The sequence below is a fragment of the Ixodes scapularis genome, unplaced genomic scaffold (genome assembly GCF_016920785.2).
Source record: "Ixodes scapularis isolate PalLabHiFi unplaced genomic scaffold, ASM1692078v2 PGA_scaffold4__175_contigs__length_147842914, whole genome shotgun sequence".
Lineage (NCBI taxonomy): Eukaryota > Metazoa > Arthropoda > Arachnida > Ixodida > Ixodidae > Ixodes > Ixodes scapularis.
The window spans coordinates 69308455-69332178 of NW_024609879.1; the positions used below are offsets into that span (position 1 = coordinate 69308455).

Consider the following 23724-nt stretch of genomic DNA (forward strand, 5'->3'; position numbering starts at 1 on the left):
AGGCTTAGAAGAAAAAAACAAAAACAAAAAAAGTGAAAGCCGCTTACAACTCCCTGTAACGCCGATTAGAGCGCAGCTCTTGAGGAGGAGGAGGGAAGGGCACTGGGGGGGGGTTAAACTAACCAGGGGGGGGTCACGTGACCTTGGGGGTCACGTTACCCCCAATGCCGATGATGTCATCACTGACGTCACTGATGACGTCATCAGTGACGATGACGATGCGGGTACCGATGACGTCATTAGTGACGTCACTGATGACTTCACCAGTGATGATGACGATGACGATGCGAATGTCGGTGACGTCATCAGTGACGTCGCTAATGACGTCATCAGTGATGATGACGATGACAATGCGGATGCCGGTAACGTCATCAGTGATGATGACGATGACGATGTGGATGCCGGTGATGTCATCAGTGATGATGACGATGACGATGTGGATGCCGGTGACGTCATCAGTGATGATGACGATGACGATGTGGATGCCGGTGACGTCATCAGTGATGATGACGATGACGATGTGGATGCCGGTGACGACATCAGTGACGTCACTGATGACGTCATCAGTGATGATGACGATGACGATGTGGATGCCGGTGACGTCATCAGTGATGATGACGATGACGATGTGGATGCCGGTGACGTCATCAGTGATGATGACGATGACGATGCGGATGCCGGTGACGACATCAATGACGTCACTGATGACGTCATCAGTGATGATGACGATGACGATGCGGATGTCGGTAACGTTATCAGTGCTGATGACGATGGCGATGCGGATGCCGGTGACGACATCAGTAATGATGACGATGACGATGTGGATGCCGGTGACGTCATCAGTGATGATGACGATGACGATGTGCATGCCGGTGACGTCATCAGTGATGATGACGATGACGACGTGGATGCCGGTGACGTCATCAGTGATGATGACGATGACGATGTGGATGCCGGTGACATCATCAGTGATGATGACGTCATCAGTGATGATGACGTCATCAGTAATGATGACGATGACGATGTGGATGCAGGTGACGTCATCAGTGACGATGACGTCATCGGGGGGTCACGCGACATCGGCGGGGGTCACGTGACCTCGGGGGGTCACGTGACCTCGGGGGGGTCACGTGCCCCCCCACGAGGTCACGTGACCCCGGTGGGGGCTCGCGCGGTGCAGTATGGGACATTTCCCATGATGCACCGCGCGGTTACGCCGACGGCGACGGCGACGGCGACGCCGCTCAAGCCGGAAACGGGCCCCTAAGAGCTGCGCTCTAAAAAAAAACGTTCGAGATGCGCCGGTTCTCGCCAATGACCGGGACGCAGAGCTTGCCTTGAAACTGTCGTTGCCATTTTGGAATCCCATCCTCATCGCCATATTGTATTATCGGAGGTGGCCGATGTCGGTAGTGAGGTGGTGGTTCAAAAGGTGCTGTCGTGTACCGGCGCATGTCTGCGTGGATGGCCTTGAATGCCGGTGGTGGCGCTGTCTTGCCTTGCCAATGTTGAGAAAGGAGTGGCAGCCACTGCTGCAGCCGTCGTCGGGTCCGGGGAATTGACGTTGGGTTCATCAGCGAAGGTGACCCGCTAACGGCGGGGGCCCGCGTCCTCGCGGGCCCAGTTGAGGGCGAGGAAGGACACCGGTGACTGTCTACTTGTTTACTCCAAATCTCAGGGTCAAGTGTTCCAAAAGCGATACTAGCATGCTCGAGCTGAGCACGCGCCACTGCGAGTGCGGCACGCGCTCCTCTCGTTCAAACGTACCGTACGACCGCTAAACTTGGCTAAACTGAGAATACTACAGTTTACTAGAATGCAGCCAGCAGATTCTGCATTTAGTGAAGCGACGGCAACCAATCCTTTGTGTCGTTGGCCGTCGCATCTGTTCTGGTACAGGTAAACGTTTTGACAAATATTAAAAACCTAATGGGGGTTGTTAAAACAAACCGAGTTTTTGAGTAATTTTTTAATACATGTAAGAGTTAATTGGAGAGAAAGTTGTTTCAATATTACAAGGAATGGGGGATGCGCGCAACGCACCTTCTTTAAAGCGACATGTCGGACCAAGCAAGAATCGCGCGGCTGACGACTGCTCATACAGAGCTCCCGTTACCAGCGTTTTACGGTCCCGGTGCGCAATGAAGGCCTGGACAAGGACGCCTGCTTGCTCTGTTGAACCCAAGAAACATCCGGTTGGTATGCCTTATGGAAAATACCGGAAGAGCGCCCAAACAACCCTCACTGAAAACCGGGTTGATCTAGACATGGGTGCTTGTTCGGTGAGGTTTGGCACTTAACGTAGAATGTGTAGAATTCCAAAGTTTGGGAAGTGGTAATAGTGGGCGTTTGAAAGAAGTGGGCGCTTCCGCTGTATTTTACCGTAACTTGAGACAGGGAAGAAACAAGATACGAAAAAGGAAGGGTTAACACACAGCGTCTCGAAAAAGAGCTGTGTTCAAATACGTGCTTTTCTTTTCCTTCCCTGTCTCAGGTCAAGGTATGTCCACTTTTCACGAGCTCGCCTGTGCGCTCACCTTTGTTTCAGACTTACAGTGTAGTCATAACTTGCAACAACAACTACTGTCATCTTGACTGGTATACCTCAGTAGAAAACATTGCCACTGCGTTTTTTTAATATATATATATATATATATATATATATATATATATATATATATATATATATATATCATTTTCTTGCTGCATTTAATTTTGTCCCGAATATGGCAGGTTTTTGTTTACATTAATTGACACGTTAGTAAATGCATTCTAGAGGTAGTGTGCTGCAAAACGTTCAAATAACAGACCAATATCTGACATAACATGTGATTTAAGAATTTACAAGTGTTTACGTTGTGCTATGTTAGTCAGTGTTCATTTTTAGATTTGAGAATGAAATATTGCAACCCATGTTTTCATATAATTTTACTTTTTCAAGTTACGGTTTTGCATTCTAAAAATAAAGCACTTTTAAAAATAAACTAGCTGTGCAATATATCAAAAACCCCAATAATCTACGTAAAAAAACGGCACAGACACCGAAAGATCTCAAACAGAGCTGAAATTTTTATTTTGCAAAGAGTGAATAAATAGACACCGTGACCAAAGGTAGAAGAGCCAGAGAGAGAGAGAGAGAGATCAAGACAAGCTTTGCAACGTATTGAGAGATCCCAACTGACACAATTTCCTATGCTAACATCAAGAGACACACTTGATAGATGTACAGTCATAATACAGAAGAAGAAAAAAAATAATATTATCTCATTGTCTCGATTTCAACAGAGTACATAGACAGGCCCGTAAAAGCATGGTTATGCTTGCCTGCGGGAGCTGGCGTCCAACAGGTTGCTTACATAGTTAAAACAATGCATGCATTTTCGGCATGCTTTGTTTTAATAAGCAGGAGGTAATAACATTTCGGGTAATAATACGCAAAATGGAAATATCCATGGTTGTAAACCTGTGAAGACCAATAAATAGGTCTTTACAGGTTTACAGATGGTGTAAAGTATTTCTCGGCTTTTTGAAGGAGCGAGCCAGGTGCCCTTTGTAGGTTTGGCAACCCGGAAGCCTTCTGTGTCATTGTCCCACGCATTTCATTCCTGACGCTCACAGAATGGAAAGGGTATCGATATCATCGCGATGCACTCAACACATATCCGGGGCAGTACCGTCTGTCTCTAAACATAGCACATGAACTACCTCTGAACAGGTAGTTTATGCTCTTCGGCCTCATACTAGAAATCATAGATATACACATATGTTGGAAGTATGAACCAAGGTCGTGCAAAGTATTTCTTCCGTTTGCGTCTGGACATTTAAAAACTGTACAACGAAATGTTTCCTACATTGCTCTTCTATCGACCTTAAAGAAATACTGTCACCAGAATAATTGGCAAAGTTATGAAAAGCAATTTTTCTGCCTACATGATTGTGGGTATCCGATTGAGCTCCTGGTATGCGTATCTGAAAACGTCTGCACCAAACTGTAACATAAATCAGCTGACACAGATCGAAGAGAGAAGACAAGAACTCAGCCAAAAATTGCAGTAGGGTGTTTTCAGATAAGTTCAGACGGCCATGTACGGTGAATATTTTAATTTTTACGAAAAAATTATGTTTTCTAAATTCATTCATCAGAACGTCCCATCAGAACAAAACTGAAACTTGTTTTGCAAAATTGGTTTTGTTTTTGCGGAAAAAAAATTAGAAGCGCCCACTCAGTCCGAAGCACCTTCCGCTAATTTCGCGAAGTTGGCATTACGGGCACTCTTCCACAAAAGCTGCCATGGCTACTGGTCTAGAAATATATACGCACAAACTATGTATAAGGGGGATTGACGCAAAATATTTATCATTAGGTATCGGCGTTGTTTATTTCTAGAAAAAATCGCAAACATGGCGCATTCTGCAAAAATTCTTATATATTGCATTTTTTTCTCCGCATCTTTAAATACCAGAACTTTCAAACATTGCCACCGTGTTGTCCTGTATCTTGTTAATATTGGCGCTAAATATTGTCGTGGGTAGCGGAACAAATTTATAAAAAATGCTCAGATGGGACCATTTTATAATTGGGAGTTAATTTGAAACTATATCAAAAAAAGGCCACCTTCGATTTAAAAAAAAAACAAAAAAACTCCCTCACGTTAAGGCCAATGATAGATACTAACAGAATATGCAGAAACATGCTGCATTATGAGTGTGTATCTGAAGTTATGAATCTAGAAATATTACCAAGTTGAGGCTACCGGAGCACCGTGAGTCGGGCGCGTAGATACCCATAAATGGCAAATTGATTATTTTTACGAAGTATAAAAATGTTCGAGGGGGGTAAGAAAGAAACAAATTGACGGCACATAGGCGGACGGTGGTTTTAAAGTGAGAATTATTAGTGCGTTTATGTATAAGGTACGCAGAAAATGCGCGCGGTTCGGAGCCATCCAGGGGCACTCGCATACCGCATGCCTCGCAGGGCCTGTTTTCAATAGCCGGCGTGTAGGGTCTCTGTGTACGCCATGTATAGGACGACGGCTCCACTTAACACATGTTTATCACTGCCTTTTGCTTTGCGGTAACATGACATGGCGTGGCAAAAACCGTCGCGCCTCTTATTGCATTTGAGCCGCCGCCGCGGTGAACTGCGAAACGCGAAGGGAAGGCAAACACTGGAGAAGAGCGTGCCGGTTGTTTCAAAGTGATAGCAGTGATATGGGCCCCAGAGAAAACGTTCACTTTCACTTGCCTTTCTCGTGGACCATAAGGCGGACGTTTCGTGAGCATCGTCCGTGAGTATTGAACACGCCTAGCGGCTCCCCGTGTTTCGATGGCTGAATCGTACAGCTTAAAGCGAGTGTTCTGCGCTGACTATCTCAACATTTGGACATCGTTTTGTTAAAAAAGCATACGCTAAAAGCAGCTCACTCCATCCGATATACCGACGTTTTGTGTCAGAACTTCTTCAGCCGCTTCAAGAAACTCTGCAAAGAATCTCCAGAGACATGCTGCCTTGAATACCAGCTGAACGTAGAGGAAAAAGCGAAGGAGAGGAGAAAACAAAGTGATACACTGCTGGACTATCTACCTTTTAATGAAAAACTTCCTTTTCCTCGACACTTTCCGTAAAGGTAACTTCTTCATTAACGGACCCGACTCGGTTGCTCCGAGGGGTCGCTCCGCGCACATATACATTTTCTTTAAGAAAAAAGCTCAATGGAGGCAGCACTTACGCATTCTTCACCGATATCCTCAATGGCCAGTGACTAGAGGATCTCCCTCCCAAGCTGTTTTCGGTGTCGTGCGACGACGGTGACGTTTGAGAAGTCGGGAGCACATTTGCAATCCCGACATTGTGCCGAAAGGTGGCCAGCCGACGTTAGTGTGGCCACAGAGTTGTTTATCACATTTTGCTATCACGTCGCAAGTGTCACATCGATCAAGCTAGCAGTTGCGTAAAGGGCAGGACAAGAAAGCATGCAGCTACAACAGGTCATTGCCGCTCCTGTAAATGCAGTGTCGTGTTCAGCAGCATCACCATTCTTGCAAGAAACAAAAGCCCGTATGGATCAAAAATGTTTCAAACTATGGCCCATCGAAGGAAATAAAGCAGCATGCCTCAGAGTGTTTTCCATCAAACTCCTCAAGAAAAGCAAGAATGTTAGGGGTGTTCTACGTCCCGCTGAAATGCGGGTCGTTTCAAGCTAATTTGTATAGCTCTCAGAATAAAGAAGAAAAAGAAATAGATAGGTAGGGTACATGCAGAGGGAGAAGTATTAAACTATAGTTGGTAGTCCAGCGATATGTCTCTTTTTGTATCTCTGGGCTTTCACATTTGTCTCTCAAGTTCAAGCTGGCCCTAGCTACGGCGGTTGTGTGATTGACCGTGCAAGGTGTTGGAGGAGCTGAAGAGACTGCATTGCTTAAGAACGGTCATGACTGTGGAGTAGGAAGCAAAGTGTGCTCTTGGCGGCTTTCACGAGGAGGGCTTCACTGACGGCAAGGGAACAGTCGGGTCCTTGGTGGTCGCGAGCTCAGTCGTGGTGGCGAGAGGCTCCCTGTCACTAGTGGCGTCTATGCTGGGCATCACAGTGGCGAGGGCGGTAGGGGCTCCCCCATGGTGTCCTTGGTGGGTGGGATCACCGCTGTGGCGACGGACTCCTTGATGCCGGGTGCGTCCATCATGGGTGGGACTGCCATCCTGGCGTGTGCGGCGCTGCGCAGGGGCACGGCTGCGACGGGTCCCGAACCAGGCGACAAGCCGTTGCATCAAAGTCCTGTCCGAGAGGCTGACCGGAAGCTTGGCAGGAGTCAGCCTCTCGCCTCCGACGCTGACCCTCCCTCTCCCCCCCCCCCCCCCCCCGCCCCCCCGGAGCTCGGCTCAGAAACATCTAAGCTCAGCTCAGACTCTAAGGCGGACTTTTCAGGGTCGGAACCTGACTCCGGTTTTGGCTCGCTCAATGCAAGGCAGGCGTTGTGCAGCAGTGCACGTGCCATTATAATTGTGGTGGTTGCTGTTCATGGATGGTAATATCAATTGCGGTGCCTTTGCAGACACCAGAATTTGTTTTTCAACAGCCCACCGCAGCGCTCAATAAAAAAAACATGACCGAGGAATGCGCCTTACTAGACCTGCAGCAAGCAATGGAGGTCACGTGGATCTCAAGAACAGGGGTGATGAACCATTAGTCCAAGCCGTAGCCGTAGTCGCCTGCACATTTAGACGGCGGAAACTATTATCTGTTCTTATTAAAATTGAAGGCAGGAAAGCAGCGAAAAGAGCCGTTTGCAACTTTGCGTTTCGCTGATACTATGCTCCTTCGTACAATATTTAGAAAGACGTGCCAGAGGTATAGATACGGGGCCTGCACAGTCGTTAATGTTTGGTATAGCACATTTTCTGTGGTTGTGGTTTTCAAGTGGTACGCAGCCACCATATGCAACAGGAATGAATGAATCGAGTATGCTCACCGAGGAAGAGCCGGCCGTCGTCTAAAAGCCGCCCTTGCTTGATGTTGCCGCGGAACCAAGAGAAGCACCACACAAACTAGTCATGCACCGACCCAGGGCACAGTGGTTCCATGCACATTACTCGGCATTAGGCGTCACGCGTCTAGAAGTGTGAGAAATACCGACATGATTTTACCTGAATGTTGCACTCATGGTTCACAAAGCAGTCGGAATTCCAGAACCGTTCAAGTTCTTTTGTTTGACACTATTAACGCGATTGCAACACACCCTCATGGACGCAAGATATGATGACTATCAACTACTACCTTCAAACAAAAGTAATGCAGCGGTTGGAAGGATGCACGTTTTAAAAGTCCTCACATACTACGTCGAGCACACGCTCGTGCAGTTAGATCACTCAAGCCCACACCTTTAAATTTTAAAATGGCATTCCTACCGAGAAACACAGTAAACTTTTCCCTATCTGGATTATGGAACTGGAAATTTGTTTCTAGAAACCCGAAATCCCAATTGCAGGCAAAGAAAAAATTTCTGAAAATCTAAAATCCAGATTAAGTCTAGACAGAATCCAGATAGATTTCCAGTTCCATAATCTAGATAGCGGAAAGTTATACTGGGTTTCTTGGTACTGATATGAACACCGTACCTATGTTACGTTGTATTCACTTTAACAGATAAGAAAGTGATTTTGAGTACGTAATAAGAGCGTAGTTACCTCCATCACGTTGAGGGCGTAGATATGCTTGCGGCACTTTACACAGCCGTCGTGGCGACGAGATCGTTCTTAGACTGGCCGACAATGGCGATCATCGTCTCGTTCACGCAACCGATGACGCCAGTTATCCTGCAGAGCAACCTAAGAAACCTCTCCGTCTCGTACCTTTCACTCGGCGTCTCTGGGAAGTGGCCCCAGCCGCGCTGGACCCTCAGACGACGCAGTATAGCGACGAACATGACGCGGACAGAAATGCCGACTGTCTTCAGTCCCAGGCTACGTGTTTGGCGCTCGCCACCAAGCTTTGGAAGTGCCTCATGGCGCAGAAACAAAGTGCAAACAACTCTTGAAGCTCCGCAGTCGTGAACGTCGACGTGCTTCGTTTTGCAGTCTCTTCACCTCCGGTTCCTCGTGCCAACGTTGTCTCGCGCTGCGTCGCACGCTTGCAATCCTCCGGGAGCTCAAATGCGGCGCCGTGCTGCCGGTAAATCTTCCCGGCGAAAACATTGACCAAATTAGTTGAAAAGTGGCATAATAAGCCGGCGACGACGCGGTTCGGAAAATATGACTAACGAATGACACCTACGTTGGAGCTAGTACATTTTCAAGCGTAGTCAGTAGAAAACGAATTCTCACAATTATGTAACGTCTGGTAATAGCCGATTCACATGGCGGACTGATCCGTGGACGGATTGATCACGTGACGACGTATCCGTGGTTCTTCCGTCTCCCAAGCACATCCACACGAGGGAGACGACGAGCAGATGCCAGCGACGACAGACCGAACATGTTCGCCACCCCACAGTGCCGTGAAGTTCGAACATCGCACCGTAGCACCATTGTCCGAGGGAGAAATCGAAGTTTTCTGCTGCGACAAAAAATCGTTTGCCGCTGTTACTTACAGATCGAGACAGAACACTGTGACAGGCTTCGCGCGAAGCACGACTGGCTTTATTAACCCAAAGCATGACAGTGACACAGGTATGCATCCTGCTCGAGGAGGCTTCGATGCAGAAGCGACGAAGTTCTGGGCTGGCGGAGGGGCGTTTGGAGACGCCTTCACGAACTTTGTTCTCATGCACAACACTTACGTACAGCACTGTCACACGAGAGGTCTTGCACGGTGAAAGACTGATTGGACGTGCAGGAATTATCGCGGCGTGCAAGACGAGTTTCGACGGAAGCTTCTTCACAAAGACCCGAAGGAGTCCCGGATCCTGCGTCAGGTCACACGGACAAAGTTTATGCAGTTTCTTTCACACCTGGAACCAAGACACTGGCGACAGAATGAACCAGCGAACGTACAAAACACAATGATGCGCCACTTTTGTTTTACTCGCCCCCCCCCCCCTCCCCCCCAAAAAAAAATAAAAAAAAGATTAATAAAATTTTGTACCGTTGCCCGACTGTACGTTTTTCAAGTCAATCTCCCGCCAAAAATCCGCGAGTGAAAAGGCGCTCGGCTTTAAAAGTCCGCGTATCCGCAGATAAGGCGCGGATTGCAGGAATGGGTGTCGTGAAAGGTCGGTGACGAGAAAGGTGCACGCTCGGCGGGCGAAAATCGAGATTCGGTCTGTCGTGTGAATTAGCTATAAGACAAATCCACCCGCTTTAACCAACTCTGCCCTCATTTTTGTAAGGAAATTACAATACTTTTGCCTCCAATCAATCAGACGTGAAAATGTCACTTCCGTGTACTTTTCGAAGAAACATGTACAATGTGGAACCTAGGCATCCTGTACAAGCAAGATGACACAATGAGTGGTCTGCATTGCCTGGCTGATCCCGTGCTCACCTAGGGGCGTAGGTCTTTAAAGCTATATATATGGGCGTTAGTAGGGGGCGTGGTTGCGCTCGATGATAGTGTCGCTGACGATATCCAGGTCAAGTCGATGAAATCAAACTTTTGACTGCTGATTGTTCGACGGATAAGCCGCGGCTTGCCGATGACTGCGCTCTAACGTGATGAAGCAAGTCACCACTCACCGGAACGAACGCGGTGTATCCCGGAATGAACTCTGGTGCCCCGAACTGGAAGATCAAAACCTGTACAAGCAAGATGATAACATGAGTGGTTCTCATCGCTGACTGATCCCGTGCTCATTCAAGGGGCATAGATAGGTCTTTGCAGCTCTATTTTAAGGCGAAAGCCCTATATGTCTCATTCTTCAGTCGACCTTCAAATGCCTTAAGCGAAAACAGGTCGGCGACACGAAAAGTACAAAAACACGTTGGCGACACGAAAGTTACCGAAACTAAAGTGCCAATGAAACGGCGCGAAAAGTGCGTCGTCAGAGACCGCACTGACTTCGGAGGTTCGCTATCACCGGGACCCCTGCAGCCGACGCCACGATCCGAGTGAGCCAATGAAATGGCGCCAAAGTCCGTCGTCAGGGAGCGCTGTCTTTGGGGGTTCGCTATCACGTTTGCATCGGCGCTTGGGTTTTTCCCTTCAAGTGGTCTTAGGGATGACATAAGAGAACCTGTAAATTTTATGGGCGTCAGTAGGTGGCGCGGTTGCGCTCGATGATACTGTTGCTGACAATATTCAGGTCAAGTTGAGGAAACAATGAGCTTTTGGCTGCTGATCATTTGACGGATAGGCCACGGGTTGCCGATGATGGGGCTCTTTAACACGATGAAGCAAGTCAACGGTCACCGGAACGAACCCCGGGTATTATCTCTGGTGCAACGAGTTGGAGGGTCAAAACCTGTGCAAGCATGGTGACAACAAGAATGGTCCGGATCGCCTGGCTGATTCCGTGCTCACTCTTGTTTCTGATATATGAACAGGTTAGAATAGGATACGACTTTGTAACTGGTCGCGCGGTCCCACGTCACACTTGGCAGTTAGATTTCCGAATAAATGGGATCGATATCAGAAACTAGATACCCGGATATCGGAAACATATGTCGACATCAGAAACATGTGTTCTCATCGGAAACACATGTTTTTGTAGCGATTAATTATTGGGCTGATCGTGTACACTTTTACTACTACTGTGCTAACACCTCCTGAGACGCTAGCTCATCTTGATGTGAAGACGCGAGCTGAAGTGCAACTGATATTTGCAAGTAGACATCGTGCACTTTTTTATGAAAAATAGGGAATGGCAAAATTGGGCAAGCGTTGCCGCGTGCCATTCCAGCCAATACAGCGCTGCAAACTTGTCACGTGACCGCTCATCCGTGCCTCGCTGGGCCGTTTTCGAAGGCTACTCCACACTAACACGTTACGAAATGGGCTCTACTGTCCATCGTAAGGTAAAAAAGAAAAATATAAAACAGAGCTTTTTTTTATGTGAAAGTGTTCCAGAAGCGATGGTTGCGCGTACATACTTTTAGTTAAAGCTAAGGGAGACAACCGTGCGAGATCTTATAGACCTTTCCAGAGGCAGCCTCAGGCGAAGCAAATTACAGCGCGCGTCCCTCATTTTCAGAGTGTAAATCAGTGTTTCCCGACCGCGCTGGGCAGTGGGTTTTCTCGTCAGTGGGCTGTGGTAGCGTTTTAAGGCACCATTCCGGACACGAGTAACGTGTAACTTCCGCGTTTTTTTGTGTTTTATGGTAAATAATATTTTCAAAGGCTTTAAAAAAACATTGTACTATTTTCAAAAACAAAAACAAACAAATTAAATCTATTTTTGGTGAGTCCGTGTGCGACAGAACAAATGCAACTGCAATATTTGTTTCATTTTATGGAACATTTTTACGACGCCATACACCCAGCCGTGTCATTCTGCTAAGGTCTTAACTGTCGAAAATATTTGAGCTCACACAATAGGCAAAATGCATGGGTAGTCAACGCTCACACATAAAATTCAACGAATCAAATGAATGGAACAGCATATTGTACGTACCCCACTGTGCCGCGTTATTTGAACAGGATTTATTGGAGAAACGTCCCGAATATCACAGCACATGCAATATACAGTGTCGACGAGAGTCACTTCATGGCAATCGGATGCAATCCGGCTTGTTTTGGAGCACGTTTTGAAGAGATCAGCTTTCTTGCACAACGCCAAAGCAAATGAACGAAACTGTCTATTCCGTCCCCATACACCAGACCCGATAATATCAGCTATTTTTCGCAAAGATCGGGAACATAGCCGGGAAAGCTTTCCGGAGTTTATCTCTACGGAAATGACCCTCAAAGAACTTCGAACGGCCCGCGTCGCGGGCTGCTTGACGTTGGTTGTCTTCGTTCGTTTCCTGCGAAGGGCGAGCAGGCCACGTGCCCTTGTATTCCGCGGGTCTCAGAGTCGAAAATAACAGAAAAGGGGTAGGCATCTTGAACAGGTAAACAAGGCGAAAACTTTTAGGAAGAGCCTGCGAATTCTGAATGCACAATGCAGTTGGGAATTCGAGGTGACCGGGTTCCCACAGCTCAGGCGGGTGGCAGAAATTTCTGGCTGATACAGCACGTTTTAGTCGCAAGATTGTGGCGGCCACGTAGCTCGTTTTGCAAAGGTCTATAGCTTTGACAGATGTCACTCGTCATTGACCGCATAACCAATCTATTTTTCTCTTTGTGTTAATTCGGTGCATATTAGGGCTTTCGAGTTTCGATGCTAAGGAATAAAAAAAAAATCTATTTCGCATTTGAAACGGACTACTGGGTGGAACCTCCCCCAGAAGGTGCAAACTTTTCCCAAGACCATATATGGTGCAATCTGCAAACGGGCACTATCTCGCTGCTGCCTAAAAATATGTTCGCCGTCTCAAAAAATGAAAAAAAAAACTTTGCTTTTTAAAGTTTTAAAAAAAGCTTCCCCAATCTTGGGGCGCTCAAATAGCAACAGGCCTTTTGACTTTACACGCATGCGTAGTTGTAGGAGACGCGTCTGTTCATGACTTTGTTGACGCTTTCGGTTATGAGAAAAAGTGTGGAGAGGGGTCAATCCAGCGCTTCAATATTGCACCAGGCCGTGATTTTTTTTCCGCCTTTGTTCTCAACAACAATAGAGAGGTATTAGGTGGTTAAAGCGTCTCAGAAGGCTATGAAAACCTCGACTGATTTGAAGATAAATAGTGCCGAACATTTGCTGAAAATGGGGTGCTTTAGCGAAAAAGGCCCGTCCAGCCAGCCAAACCGACGCAGTTCACCGCGGTGCTCAAGATGCCGGCAACTCTAAGTTCGATGTCTAGACTTCGACTCAGCTTCAAGGCTCGCGTTTGGTTGCAACGTTTTAAATGGTTTCGCCAAGTGAGGCTCTCCCGCGCCAGATTGGAAAAAGGACAAATTTGATTTATACGACACACTGCAAACCAGTGCTCGACCGGGATTGCGTGTATGCTCTGTACACGGTTTTGAAAAAGACGGATAGCATTTGTAACCATCTGAATGCTGAACGGAATGAAGTACCTTTTCTTGTCACTCTACGATTAATAATATTTTGAAATTCTTGTCGAATACAAAGATCTGGTTCCTCTGTGTTGGAAAGCTTGTATTTATTTATTTTTGAAGTGATAATGACGCCTCTGCCAATATTTTAAATAACGTTACATTTCTGGGCATGTCGGAAAAACGTGTCACGCAAATAAATAAATATTTAACAACCGCAAGAAAAGCTCGACTGCTGTTCCAAAGTGTTTGAGAAGTGGTTGCGACTAGCCGCTTTTATGCTTAAGACGTTACTCAAAATATTACAGGACAACCAAAACAATTCGTGTGCTCTTTGTGTTTGTCTCTTACAATTGATAATTATATGAAGCGGTTTTATGCCTAAAGAGATATTAGGTAAGAATATTTAATACAGACTTCCTTACCAGCCATATTGCATTAACCAAGAAAACCTACAAGGCACTTTAAGGTTTCGATTTCTTCCCGTGTCATTTATTAAATTAAGCAGTACTATGAGACTCAGTTACAAGGCTCTCAGAAATTAATTATAGAACTGATATTTACCAGGTCCAGGTTTGTGGGACAATTTATATGTATTAAAATAATGACTTGCACCTACATACCATCACAATCTCAACCGCCGTGGGACGGCAGCTGTAATTATGGTTTTATATGTTCACGCTGGGCGTATCTATAAAAAAAAACAATGAGAAAGAAAGTAACATAAAATATTCTTGTTCTTTTTTCTTTTAGATCAATGAAATATTTAGCACTCAGAGAGACATACTCGATGTAATCTTCACACTTGCCGAGGCTGACCTATGGGATGTAAGTGTGTTCTGCTTGAGTATTACCTTCCTGTTTCAAGTGTCCGATTTCTGCAGCCAAGCACCAAACCCCTGGAAGCCGAGTTGCTGAAAAAAGAACTGAAGAAATATTCGACGACTTTAGACACTGAATGGGGCAAAAGACACCCCGGTGTGCCCCTTAGTGCTGTTCTCTATCTTACGACGTGAGTTTCTCAACATTGGTTTACTTTATATAAAACACAAGGTACTAAGATGATGCTAAACTAGTTTCCCTAAAAAAAAAAGCGGCAGCTTAAATTTTTTTATTCTTCATTAAACCTTTTAAGAAGTTTTCATCCTCCGTCGCATGAACGCTGCCAACTTGGAATCACGTGACGCGGCCGCCTTTAGGTTGCCCCCCCCCCCCCCCCGTACGAAAATGTCAGATTCAGGCCGGAATGAAAAATGCCGGTTCCGCCTAGACCAAAACTTGGGGAACCAGTTTGTATCCAGCCTGGAACCGCGCATTTCGAGCCCTAAATTTAAACCCAGGCGGTGCACCACCGCAATTCCCGCTGCGCTCACCACTGGACTCTAAAAAAGAATTTCGTGTTATGCCCTTAGCCCTTACATCCGAGAGATCGTCGCGATTTCAGACGCAGGCGGTCTGTGTCTGAAATTGCGACGATCTCTCGCTTGTAACGGCTAAGGGCACCGCACGAAAGACTTTTGTAGAGTCCAGTGGTGGGCGCAGTGGTAATTAATGCGGCGCACACGGTCGTCCAGGTGTCGTCGCGTCGTCATTAAAAACAGTGCACGGAACACACACACAGCACGCACAAGCACAGTATCCAGTGTTGAGTGCATCGGGAAGTTCCGGCGGGCAAGCGGTATCCGAGTTGTCAAAGTAGTGTCACCAAGCACACCAGCGCATCCAGATGCCGAGCCAAACTGCAATGGGTCGGCAGCTTCACACTATATAAAGATTCAAAGCCGAGGTCAGCGGGTATCCATCCAGGGAACGATGGGCGTGTCAGTATCCGTGCGCCCGCAACGCGAACGTCACCGCCGGACGGAAGTCCGGCGGGAGCGGAGAAGAACCGAAACTCTCGAAGCGCTGCCGCTGACTGCAACAGACAATGCAAGGCGCGCGTCGTCACCAAACACGGTGCACGTAACACACACACACAGCACGCACCAGCACAGCCCTAATAAAGAATACACCAGGCAATCCTGCTGTGACATCAGATTATCCTGGTGTGACACCAGAATATCTGGTGTGCCCACCAGCGATGCTTATGTATCGAGCACACCAGCCATTGTGCCCACCAAAAATACTGGTGTAGCACACCAGCCATTGTGCCCACCAGAAATGCTGGTGTACCCGCACATCATCCTGATGGGTGCACCAAAGAGTCTGGTGTCACGCCACAAGGACTCATGCGCCGACCAGGGAGCCTGGTGCGCACACCACGCAGTTTGAAGTGACACCAGAGTTGTGTTTTTGTTGACTTTTCTCCCCGGTCCGCGCGCGTGTTTTCTATTAGTTTGCGTGCCGCTCCGTCCCCCGACGGGGTGCCTTGTTTCCTTCCGTTTTGGTGGTCGCCGGAGACTCCGCGGGCTTCTTTGTGCTCAAGAAGTGCCCCCTCGTCCCGAGCACTTTCCCGGGCGGCCTCAAGCAGCTTGGGGCGCTCGTCGGCTCGCCTCTTCGAGGGTTTCTCTTTCCCTTTCCGCCGGTATTCTTGTTTAAGTTTGAGAAAGTACAGAAGTCTTCTTTGTGAGTCGAAGCCGAAAAGAGGTGTTGGTGCGCTTTCCTTACTTCCGACGAGCTTGGTTTGGTAGCAAAGCAACAAAGGAAGCTAGTAATTATTACAGTTTTGGGGGCCGAAATGCCTACTACGAGCGACGAGGACGTCGACCGCCTGAATTGAAAGAGGATTACCCTGCGAGCCGCCACAACAAAGATCATCAACGAGATTGGCGCCTGCTGGCCACGGATCCGACCGACACCGGTGAGCTCAAAGAAATATTTGATATTCTTCTACTTAAGGAGGCTTCCCTGAAAGAGCTAGACAAGGAAATCGAGCCATCTGTGGAATATGATGCCTTAGAAGAGGAAATATCTGGTGCGGAGGGTTACGCGGAACGGATCAGCGTAACTAAGACAAGAGTCAACCGCAAGCTGAGAGGCCAAGAATATCGGAACGACAGGGCGTCCGGTTCTTCGACGCAGGGCAGTGGCTCCGGACAAACTCCAGTTGATCACGGCCAACTCCCTACAACAGTAAAGCTTGCGAAGCTTTACTGTTGTGCTTTTCTTGCTGTTTTTAATAAAGTAATTATGGCAGCAGCGTTGTTGTCAAACTTATTATCGTACCTTTTTTTTGTGAGTAAAGCAACACCCAGTCAACAGGTGGTCAGGTATCACATTACAACAAAACCTGATGTACCGCCAGAACACCAGATTTCTGGTGTAACATCGAACACCAGATTTCTGGTGTCATACCCTCACATCAGATTTCTGGTGTCACATGAGAACACCAGATTTCTGGTGTTACACCAGAAAATGTCCCAAATCACATCTGTGAAAAAGTCTGGTGTAACATCAAGTCACACCAGCCCTCGAGCTGGTGTATTTTTCACTAGGGATTATCCAGTGTTGGAGTGCATCGGGAAGTTCCGGCGGGCAAGCGGTATCCGAGTTGTCCAAGTATTGTCACCAAGCACAACGGCGCATCCAGATGCCGAGCTAAACTGCAATGGGTCGGCAGCTTCACACTATATACAGATTCAAAGCCGAGGTCAGCGGGTATCCATCCAGGGAACGATGGGCGTGTCAGTATCCGTGCGCCCGCAGCGCGAACGTCACCGCCGGCCGGCAGTCCGGCGGGAGCGGAGAAGAACCGAAACTCTCAAAGCGCTGCCGCTGACTGCAACAGACAATGCAAGGCGCGCGTCGTCACCAAACACGGTGCACGTAACACACACACACAGCACGCACCAGCACAGTATCCAGTGTTGGAGTGCATCGGGAAGTTCCGGCGGGCAAGCGGTATCCGAGTTGTTCAAGTATTGTCACCAAGCACTCCAGCGCCAAGCGCATCCAGATGCCGAGCCAAAGTGCAATGGGCCGGCAGCTTCACACTAAATAAAGATTCAAAGCCGAGGTCAGTGGATATCCATCCATGGCAACGATGGGCGCGTCAGTACCCGTGCGCCCGCAGCGCGAACGTCGCAGCCGGTCGAGCGCCGACCGAATGTGCGACGAGAGCGATGGAACAAACTAAACTGACTCGGAGACAAAGCCAGGCTCGTGCAGCCTTGGCCCTTGAAACGCGCTCGAGGAGCAAGGGAGAGAGGAAGAAGAAAGAAAGGAGAGTAAACTAGAGAGGGTGCGCCACGCTAGAAGGTGGACGGAAGGAGAGAGTTTTGCAGGGGCTAACTTAATGTAAGCACCACGCCTGCCGCTAGGCGCGCAAGTAGTCAAAGAAATGCGGAGGATGGGGGGATAGACTTATACAGCTGGCTTCTTTGAATCGGGCGTTGACTCGCGCCACCTAGCCAGTGTTCTGTGGCGAAAGAGTGGCCCTGATGATTTGCGCCCGTTCGCTTCCCTTTCTCCACTTTTTCCCCTTGTATCCGTTTATATTTATATATATGTGTGTGTGTGTAATTTTTTTTTGTGCATAAAGAAACAGAAGCAGGTTTTTATTCACGTGTATTTCATTTTTTTTTCGTGATCATGGTAACACAGAAATGATTGCTCTGAATTATGTACATACCACAAGGTACAGCAAATAAACACAAATTCACAGATTATTACACTTATTTATATAGCACGATATTGCAGACCCTTTCAAATAAATCTTTAAAAAAAACACGATGGGGGTAATTAGGCGGTGCATTTGTTTGCAAATGTTAAAACTGCCAACTCAATTAAAAGTTACATACAAGGACGACACTTTTTGCTAACCAAAAAAGCTTTTTTTTTCTTCCGTTGAAAAAAAACACGTTTTTTTAAGACATGGCTGTTCTCAACCATTTCTTTAAAAAAAAAACAAAAAAACAGAAAGGAAGAAAAGTTGGAAACAGTCTTATCTCAAGCTCTAGTTTTGCTCAGCCAAATGTCAAAATGTTAAACGGTAAAGTTAAGGCACGGCGCTGTTTTTTAAGCGCGTTGTGTTTATAAATACGTCCGCCGAAAAATTAGCTAAACAGAGATAGCTCTCTTTTGTTCTCTTGTGATCTTTTGGCTAATCGGTGTGCGATGCCAGTCTCTCGTACCTTAAATTAATAATAATAACATATACTAAGAACTTACGTTCACCAGACTTCGCAGTAGCAAAGTGAAGAACTTCCGATTCGAAACCATACCTGTGATCTGTGGCGAACAGCGTCAGAGAAACATTTGGCGTCTTCTTAGAATAGCCGCACCATCTCGCAGAGCAGTACCTGCCAGGCATGATTCACACTCCGTCTGTGACCAGACGCGCCACCGTGACTTTCTTCACACAAACCAAAACTAGCCGACCGACACTGCCGACCCGTCTCTGCCGTCACCGTAAAACCAATAGAACCCCGGCGAGTCCGGCGCATCCGAAACCGACGAGTCAGTGACCGTTGCTCCCTGCCGACCCGTCTTTGCCGTCACCGCCGCCACCGTACAATCACACGACCAGCAGGACTCCGGCGAGTCCGGCGCATCCGAAACCGACGAGACAATCACCGTGGCTCCCTGCCGACCCGTCTTCGCCATCTTCGCTGTCACCGCCGTCACCGTAGAGCCACAGAACTCCTTCGAGTCCGGCGCATCAGAAACGGACGAGATAATAACCGTTGCTCCCGTTGCTCCCCACGCGACAAAACGCCACGACGCCACCAACGCCACGCGTTTGTAGGGGTACTGTTCCCATAATCATATGCACGACGGTGCTGGCCTCTACGGTATTTCTCCGAACGCCGATAGCTGCGTTCCCCTGACAAAGCCAGGAGCACGCGCGGAGAACGCCCGCTCGCAGCGCAGGCGTAGCGGATGCGCGTGTCTCTAACACGTGACATGCGAGAGACCGCGGAAGTTCTCCGCCGCCACCCCCGCCACCCCTCCCTCCCCTCCTCGCCCTCCTCCAGTCACGCATATGCGCGCCCGCTGGCTGGGAGCAGACCTCGTTAAAGCAGACCCAACTGGAACAAGGGGAGCGGATCGGATTCACCGATCACCGTGCGATTCCAGCGCGTTGCGTCTCACAGAATCCGACTGGTTACACCCAGAATCGCGCGGATCGGAACTGTCCACAAGTTTAGAGCCCCGCGGACCCGAACTGGAACCGCTCCGGTCTGACATTTTCGTACGGGCCAACTCGTTGCTCTGCTCTCCCCTCCGCACCCTGGTGAATACTTCGTATTCGTGTTTTCTGTCGGATTTCACCGCAGTTCATTGCTTCACTCCATAAAGTGTAGTCCGGTACTTATATCTTCAACCCAACTGCATTACATAATAACATGCACAACTTCTGCTGTTCAGTAGAAGGGTGGTGAGCTGGGCTACTTGGCAAGCAATATACGTGATTAAAGTCAGCGAAAAACGTGAGGAAACTGTAGAAGAATACAGGCGATAAAAAGGACGCTGAACTCACAAGTGAATATTTCATCCAGAAGAGAAAAAGAAAGAAGATGACATATAACCAAGAGGCACGTGCTCATGGCACGAGAACTCTAGGGCGTGGGGCAACTGTTTTAGTGTATCGAAGCGTTTAAAAACGAAATTTTCTTTAGAGATCGAGTAACAGAAGGATAGTTTACGCAGTTTTTCCCCAGACCTTGTATAATATACGCCTCGTAAATTTCTCGGGAGAATTTTTTCCTTACATCAACCTATGGTAGCGGTGCCGGCCAGATCTGGAGTATATGCACAGGAATGACCGTGCAGAGGCAAGTGCCCCCCCCCCCCCCCCCGTCGACTTCATTGACAGCTTATGTTCACGTAGACTATAATTAATACATCGCCCTGTCTGTCCCACGTTCCTTCTACCACATGTTAAGGGAATGCTGTATAGCACGCGCGAGGTACAGGGCACAACTGTAGAGCGTGTTTCTTTTTACATTTCATTCGAGATACTTTGTCCAAATTCAAGTGCACCTTTGAACAAATCCGCGCCAATTGAGGCACCAAAGAAACAACTGGAACTTGATAGCTTTGAGTGACTTGTTTTAAGTTGTGCGATACCTTGTGAGAGCATGGGACAACTACCACCCGATTCTTCTCATCATTACGCTTACTACCTTTCTCTTCCTTTAATTTTTTAACCAAGATTCGCACAACTTCTTTTAACACCTGCCAACGGAACCCGGAAGACCGGAGTCTTTTGAGCTGAGCCTTGAAGCTGTCATTTATGTTACGACAAGACTCTTTAGGGCTCATCCTAGACATGAAAGAGCTATACCCTTTTTAACAATTTTTGAGTGTGCTGACGAGTAATGTAATACCTGTTTTTGAACGTGGGGATAAATGGTTGGTGCAAAATGAAAGCGATAGGTCCAGAAATTGCAAGACACTTAGCTTGGGCTCTCCATACGTGAATCTAAAACCAAAGCTACACTTATAAAAAATGTCCATAACATAGGTGACTAAATCTTTACCCAGGCGACTGTCAAGCAAAAGTAGTAAGTCATCAACCTACCGGAACACGTTTTTCACATGAGGTCGAAGGGCATGTTCAATGGCACAATCAAATCTGGCAAGAAAAATATCACTGAGGACACGGACTACTGACGACCCTATGCATAATCCAGAGATTTTTAGAAAAACTTCCTTATGCCATTATATGAACGTAGAATTGAGATAAAATTGAAGTAGTTCTAGAAAGCACTCAGTAGAAACACCACTCGAGGTTTGGAAAAATAGTTCATCGTTGCCCTCAATGCATAATTTTACAGAACCAAGTAAGACATCATTGGAGAGTGAATAAAAAGGTCTTGAACGCCTATACTAAAGACACTATAGCTTCCATACTGATTTGCCTTCAAAGTTTCCACAACTTCCTCCGAATTTCAAACCAAGAAAGGGTCTTGGAGTCGCAGATCTGACAGGTGTTTCTGTAGATACGCTGATACTTGTCGCTGCCAGGTACCTCGCTCGGTGACCATGGCACGGAAAAGGCAGGTGTTCTTGTGCGCCTTTGCACTGAAGAATACTTAAAGATGCAAACCTTCCGCTTTTTGAATCTTCCCAGCGAGCTGGTTCAACTACAGCCTTTTTCATAACCGCATGCTGCCCTGCGTACGTTGTTTGGAACAGCCTGTTGAAGGCAAAAGTTCTTTTTCACAGCAGCGCACGCTCTTTCACTGTAATACCTTCCGGCATAAGCAGAAAGCTTCCTTGTTTATCTGCCTGAAGAACACGCATTCGGTTATCAGTTAGATAGTTGACCAGCGGGATCTGATCATTAACCTGCGGGCGGCGCATTCCTACAAGGCAATCCACAATTTCTGACATACAACGGGGTTTAACATCTTGGTTGGTTCTGTCCGCCACCCTCCGAGACAAGGTAAGCAGCTCTCGAGGGAGCAGTGAAGGTTCGACGCTGAACTTCGGTCGAAGACTTACATTTTGCCAATGTCAGGTCGAATCTCCACCTCGCCACATGTCGTATATCGACCATTAGTGGGATTAACCTTCGCCTTTTTTGGAAGAGGTGGTCTGACTTGTTGCCAAAAAAACTCAGTGAGGTTATTCAGGGACTTGCTCTTCTGAAAGAAAAAATAAAGTCTACGCTGGCTCTGCAGGGTGTCCCCTGTGACACCACACTCAGCCCACAAATAGTCCTTAAAAGAACCGAGCCTGGTGCCAGTACTCCGACCTTCGAATTTTGCAGATTCTTCTCGAATCTCCCACAGAGGGTGCAAGAAAGCGCACCAGGCCCCTGAGGTCAAACGGACACGTACCTCGTTCGATGTGCCATGAAGAAACCCTAATAGATATAAATTTATTAGTCAGACCGAATATTGGCTCAACCTTTAGGGAATGATCATGATGTAGAGAAGTGTATAAAGAAGGCTTGCGGTGCATCAGCATGAAAGGTGGCATATTATATTATATCTTATAAAAAGAGGAAGACAAAAGAGTTTGCGGCGTGCAGCGAGGGAAGTTAGGCTTGAAAGTTCCTTAAGTTTGAACACGCTGCTTCTGAAAGAATAGTTACGATGAATGAATCGATGTGCCCTGTTTTTAACTGATTCTAGTATGTTGATCAGGTAAGACTGGTGAAGGTTCCTTATCGTGCTGGCATATTTAAGTTTAGTTCATACGAGAGTTTTGTATGCCACAATAGCTTTACATCCTGTCGGGCTTGGCAAAGGTGCCTCAGAAGAAAACCGAGAGTTCTATATGATTGTTAATTATGCTATCAGTGTGAGTATTCTCAGATAGATTCACCGTGAAAGCGATACCGAGGTGTTTGTAACAGGGGACAGGTGAAATAGGAACAGATTTGAAAGAGTAGGGTGGAATATATGTTTTTGAGCGATTGAAAGAGGCAACCCTATTGAAAATGTTTCTAAAGGGCCCGTCAGCCTTGAAGGATTATGGGACCTCACAGGCCTTCAAACCCCTTCATAAATACCCTACAGGAAAACCCTTCAAGGATACCCCATAGAAAAACCCTTTAGCCCCACAGCCCTTTAACCCGTCAGACCCTTTAGCCCATCAACCCATGAGACGCCCAAATGACTGTGAACCATAGACAAAAATGCAGTTCAAAACATTAGTGAAAATTTATTGCCGACATTCAGTTTTACATGCATATTATAACTCAAAAAGGTGATAAAAAGCAATAATTCTTCAAACCCGGCGCAAGGAGCTGTAGACGAAAGAGATCACATCAAACAGGGACAACTGACTTCTTTATCACGAAGAAAAATACCTTTCAAAGCACTCACAATGCCGCTGGGTATATTCCTGATGTACGGTAGTTCAGCTAATAAAACCGAGCAGGTGCACCTCACGGACACATACGCAGTCTCAGTAAGCACGCTTAGCGAAAACCATGAACTCATAAGCAGCACCCGCCGCCATTGAGAAATCCCGAGCACAGTCGCGGTTTCGTCCATGATGACATCGCACCGGCGTCTTCGGCGTATTTTTGGCTCGCTGGTCTGAAGTTGGACGGACGAAGAGGCGCAAGGAACAAGTCCGGATAGCGGCCGTCATCTACCGTCTCAACACCCACAGTGCCATAATCCTGGTGCGCAGGCACAACATGCGCTGGGACGCTGACCCCGACTGCCAGGCTTTGCAGCGAGTAAGCCGACACCGGCCACCATCTCCTGGAATGCGCTGAACACGATGGCGCTCGACCGGTGCTGAAAGGCGGCCTGCGCCGAACTATGGTTTGCCTGCGGTACCATGAAAG

The 23724-nt window shown here is 47.4% G+C and overlaps 1 protein-coding gene across 1 annotated transcript in view; it reads left to right on the top strand.

Moving 5' to 3' along the window:
• Window positions 1-23724, top strand: part of LOC115320236 — a 94906-nt gene that overhangs the window by 56012 nt on the left and 15170 nt on the right. The window contains exons 3-4 of the mRNA XM_040216676.1: window positions 14283-14357; window positions 14414-14541. Coding sequence (XP_040072610.1) covers window positions 14283-14357; window positions 14414-14541 — 203 coding nt within the window. The remainder of the gene's footprint in view (window positions 1-14282; window positions 14358-14413; window positions 14542-23724) is intronic.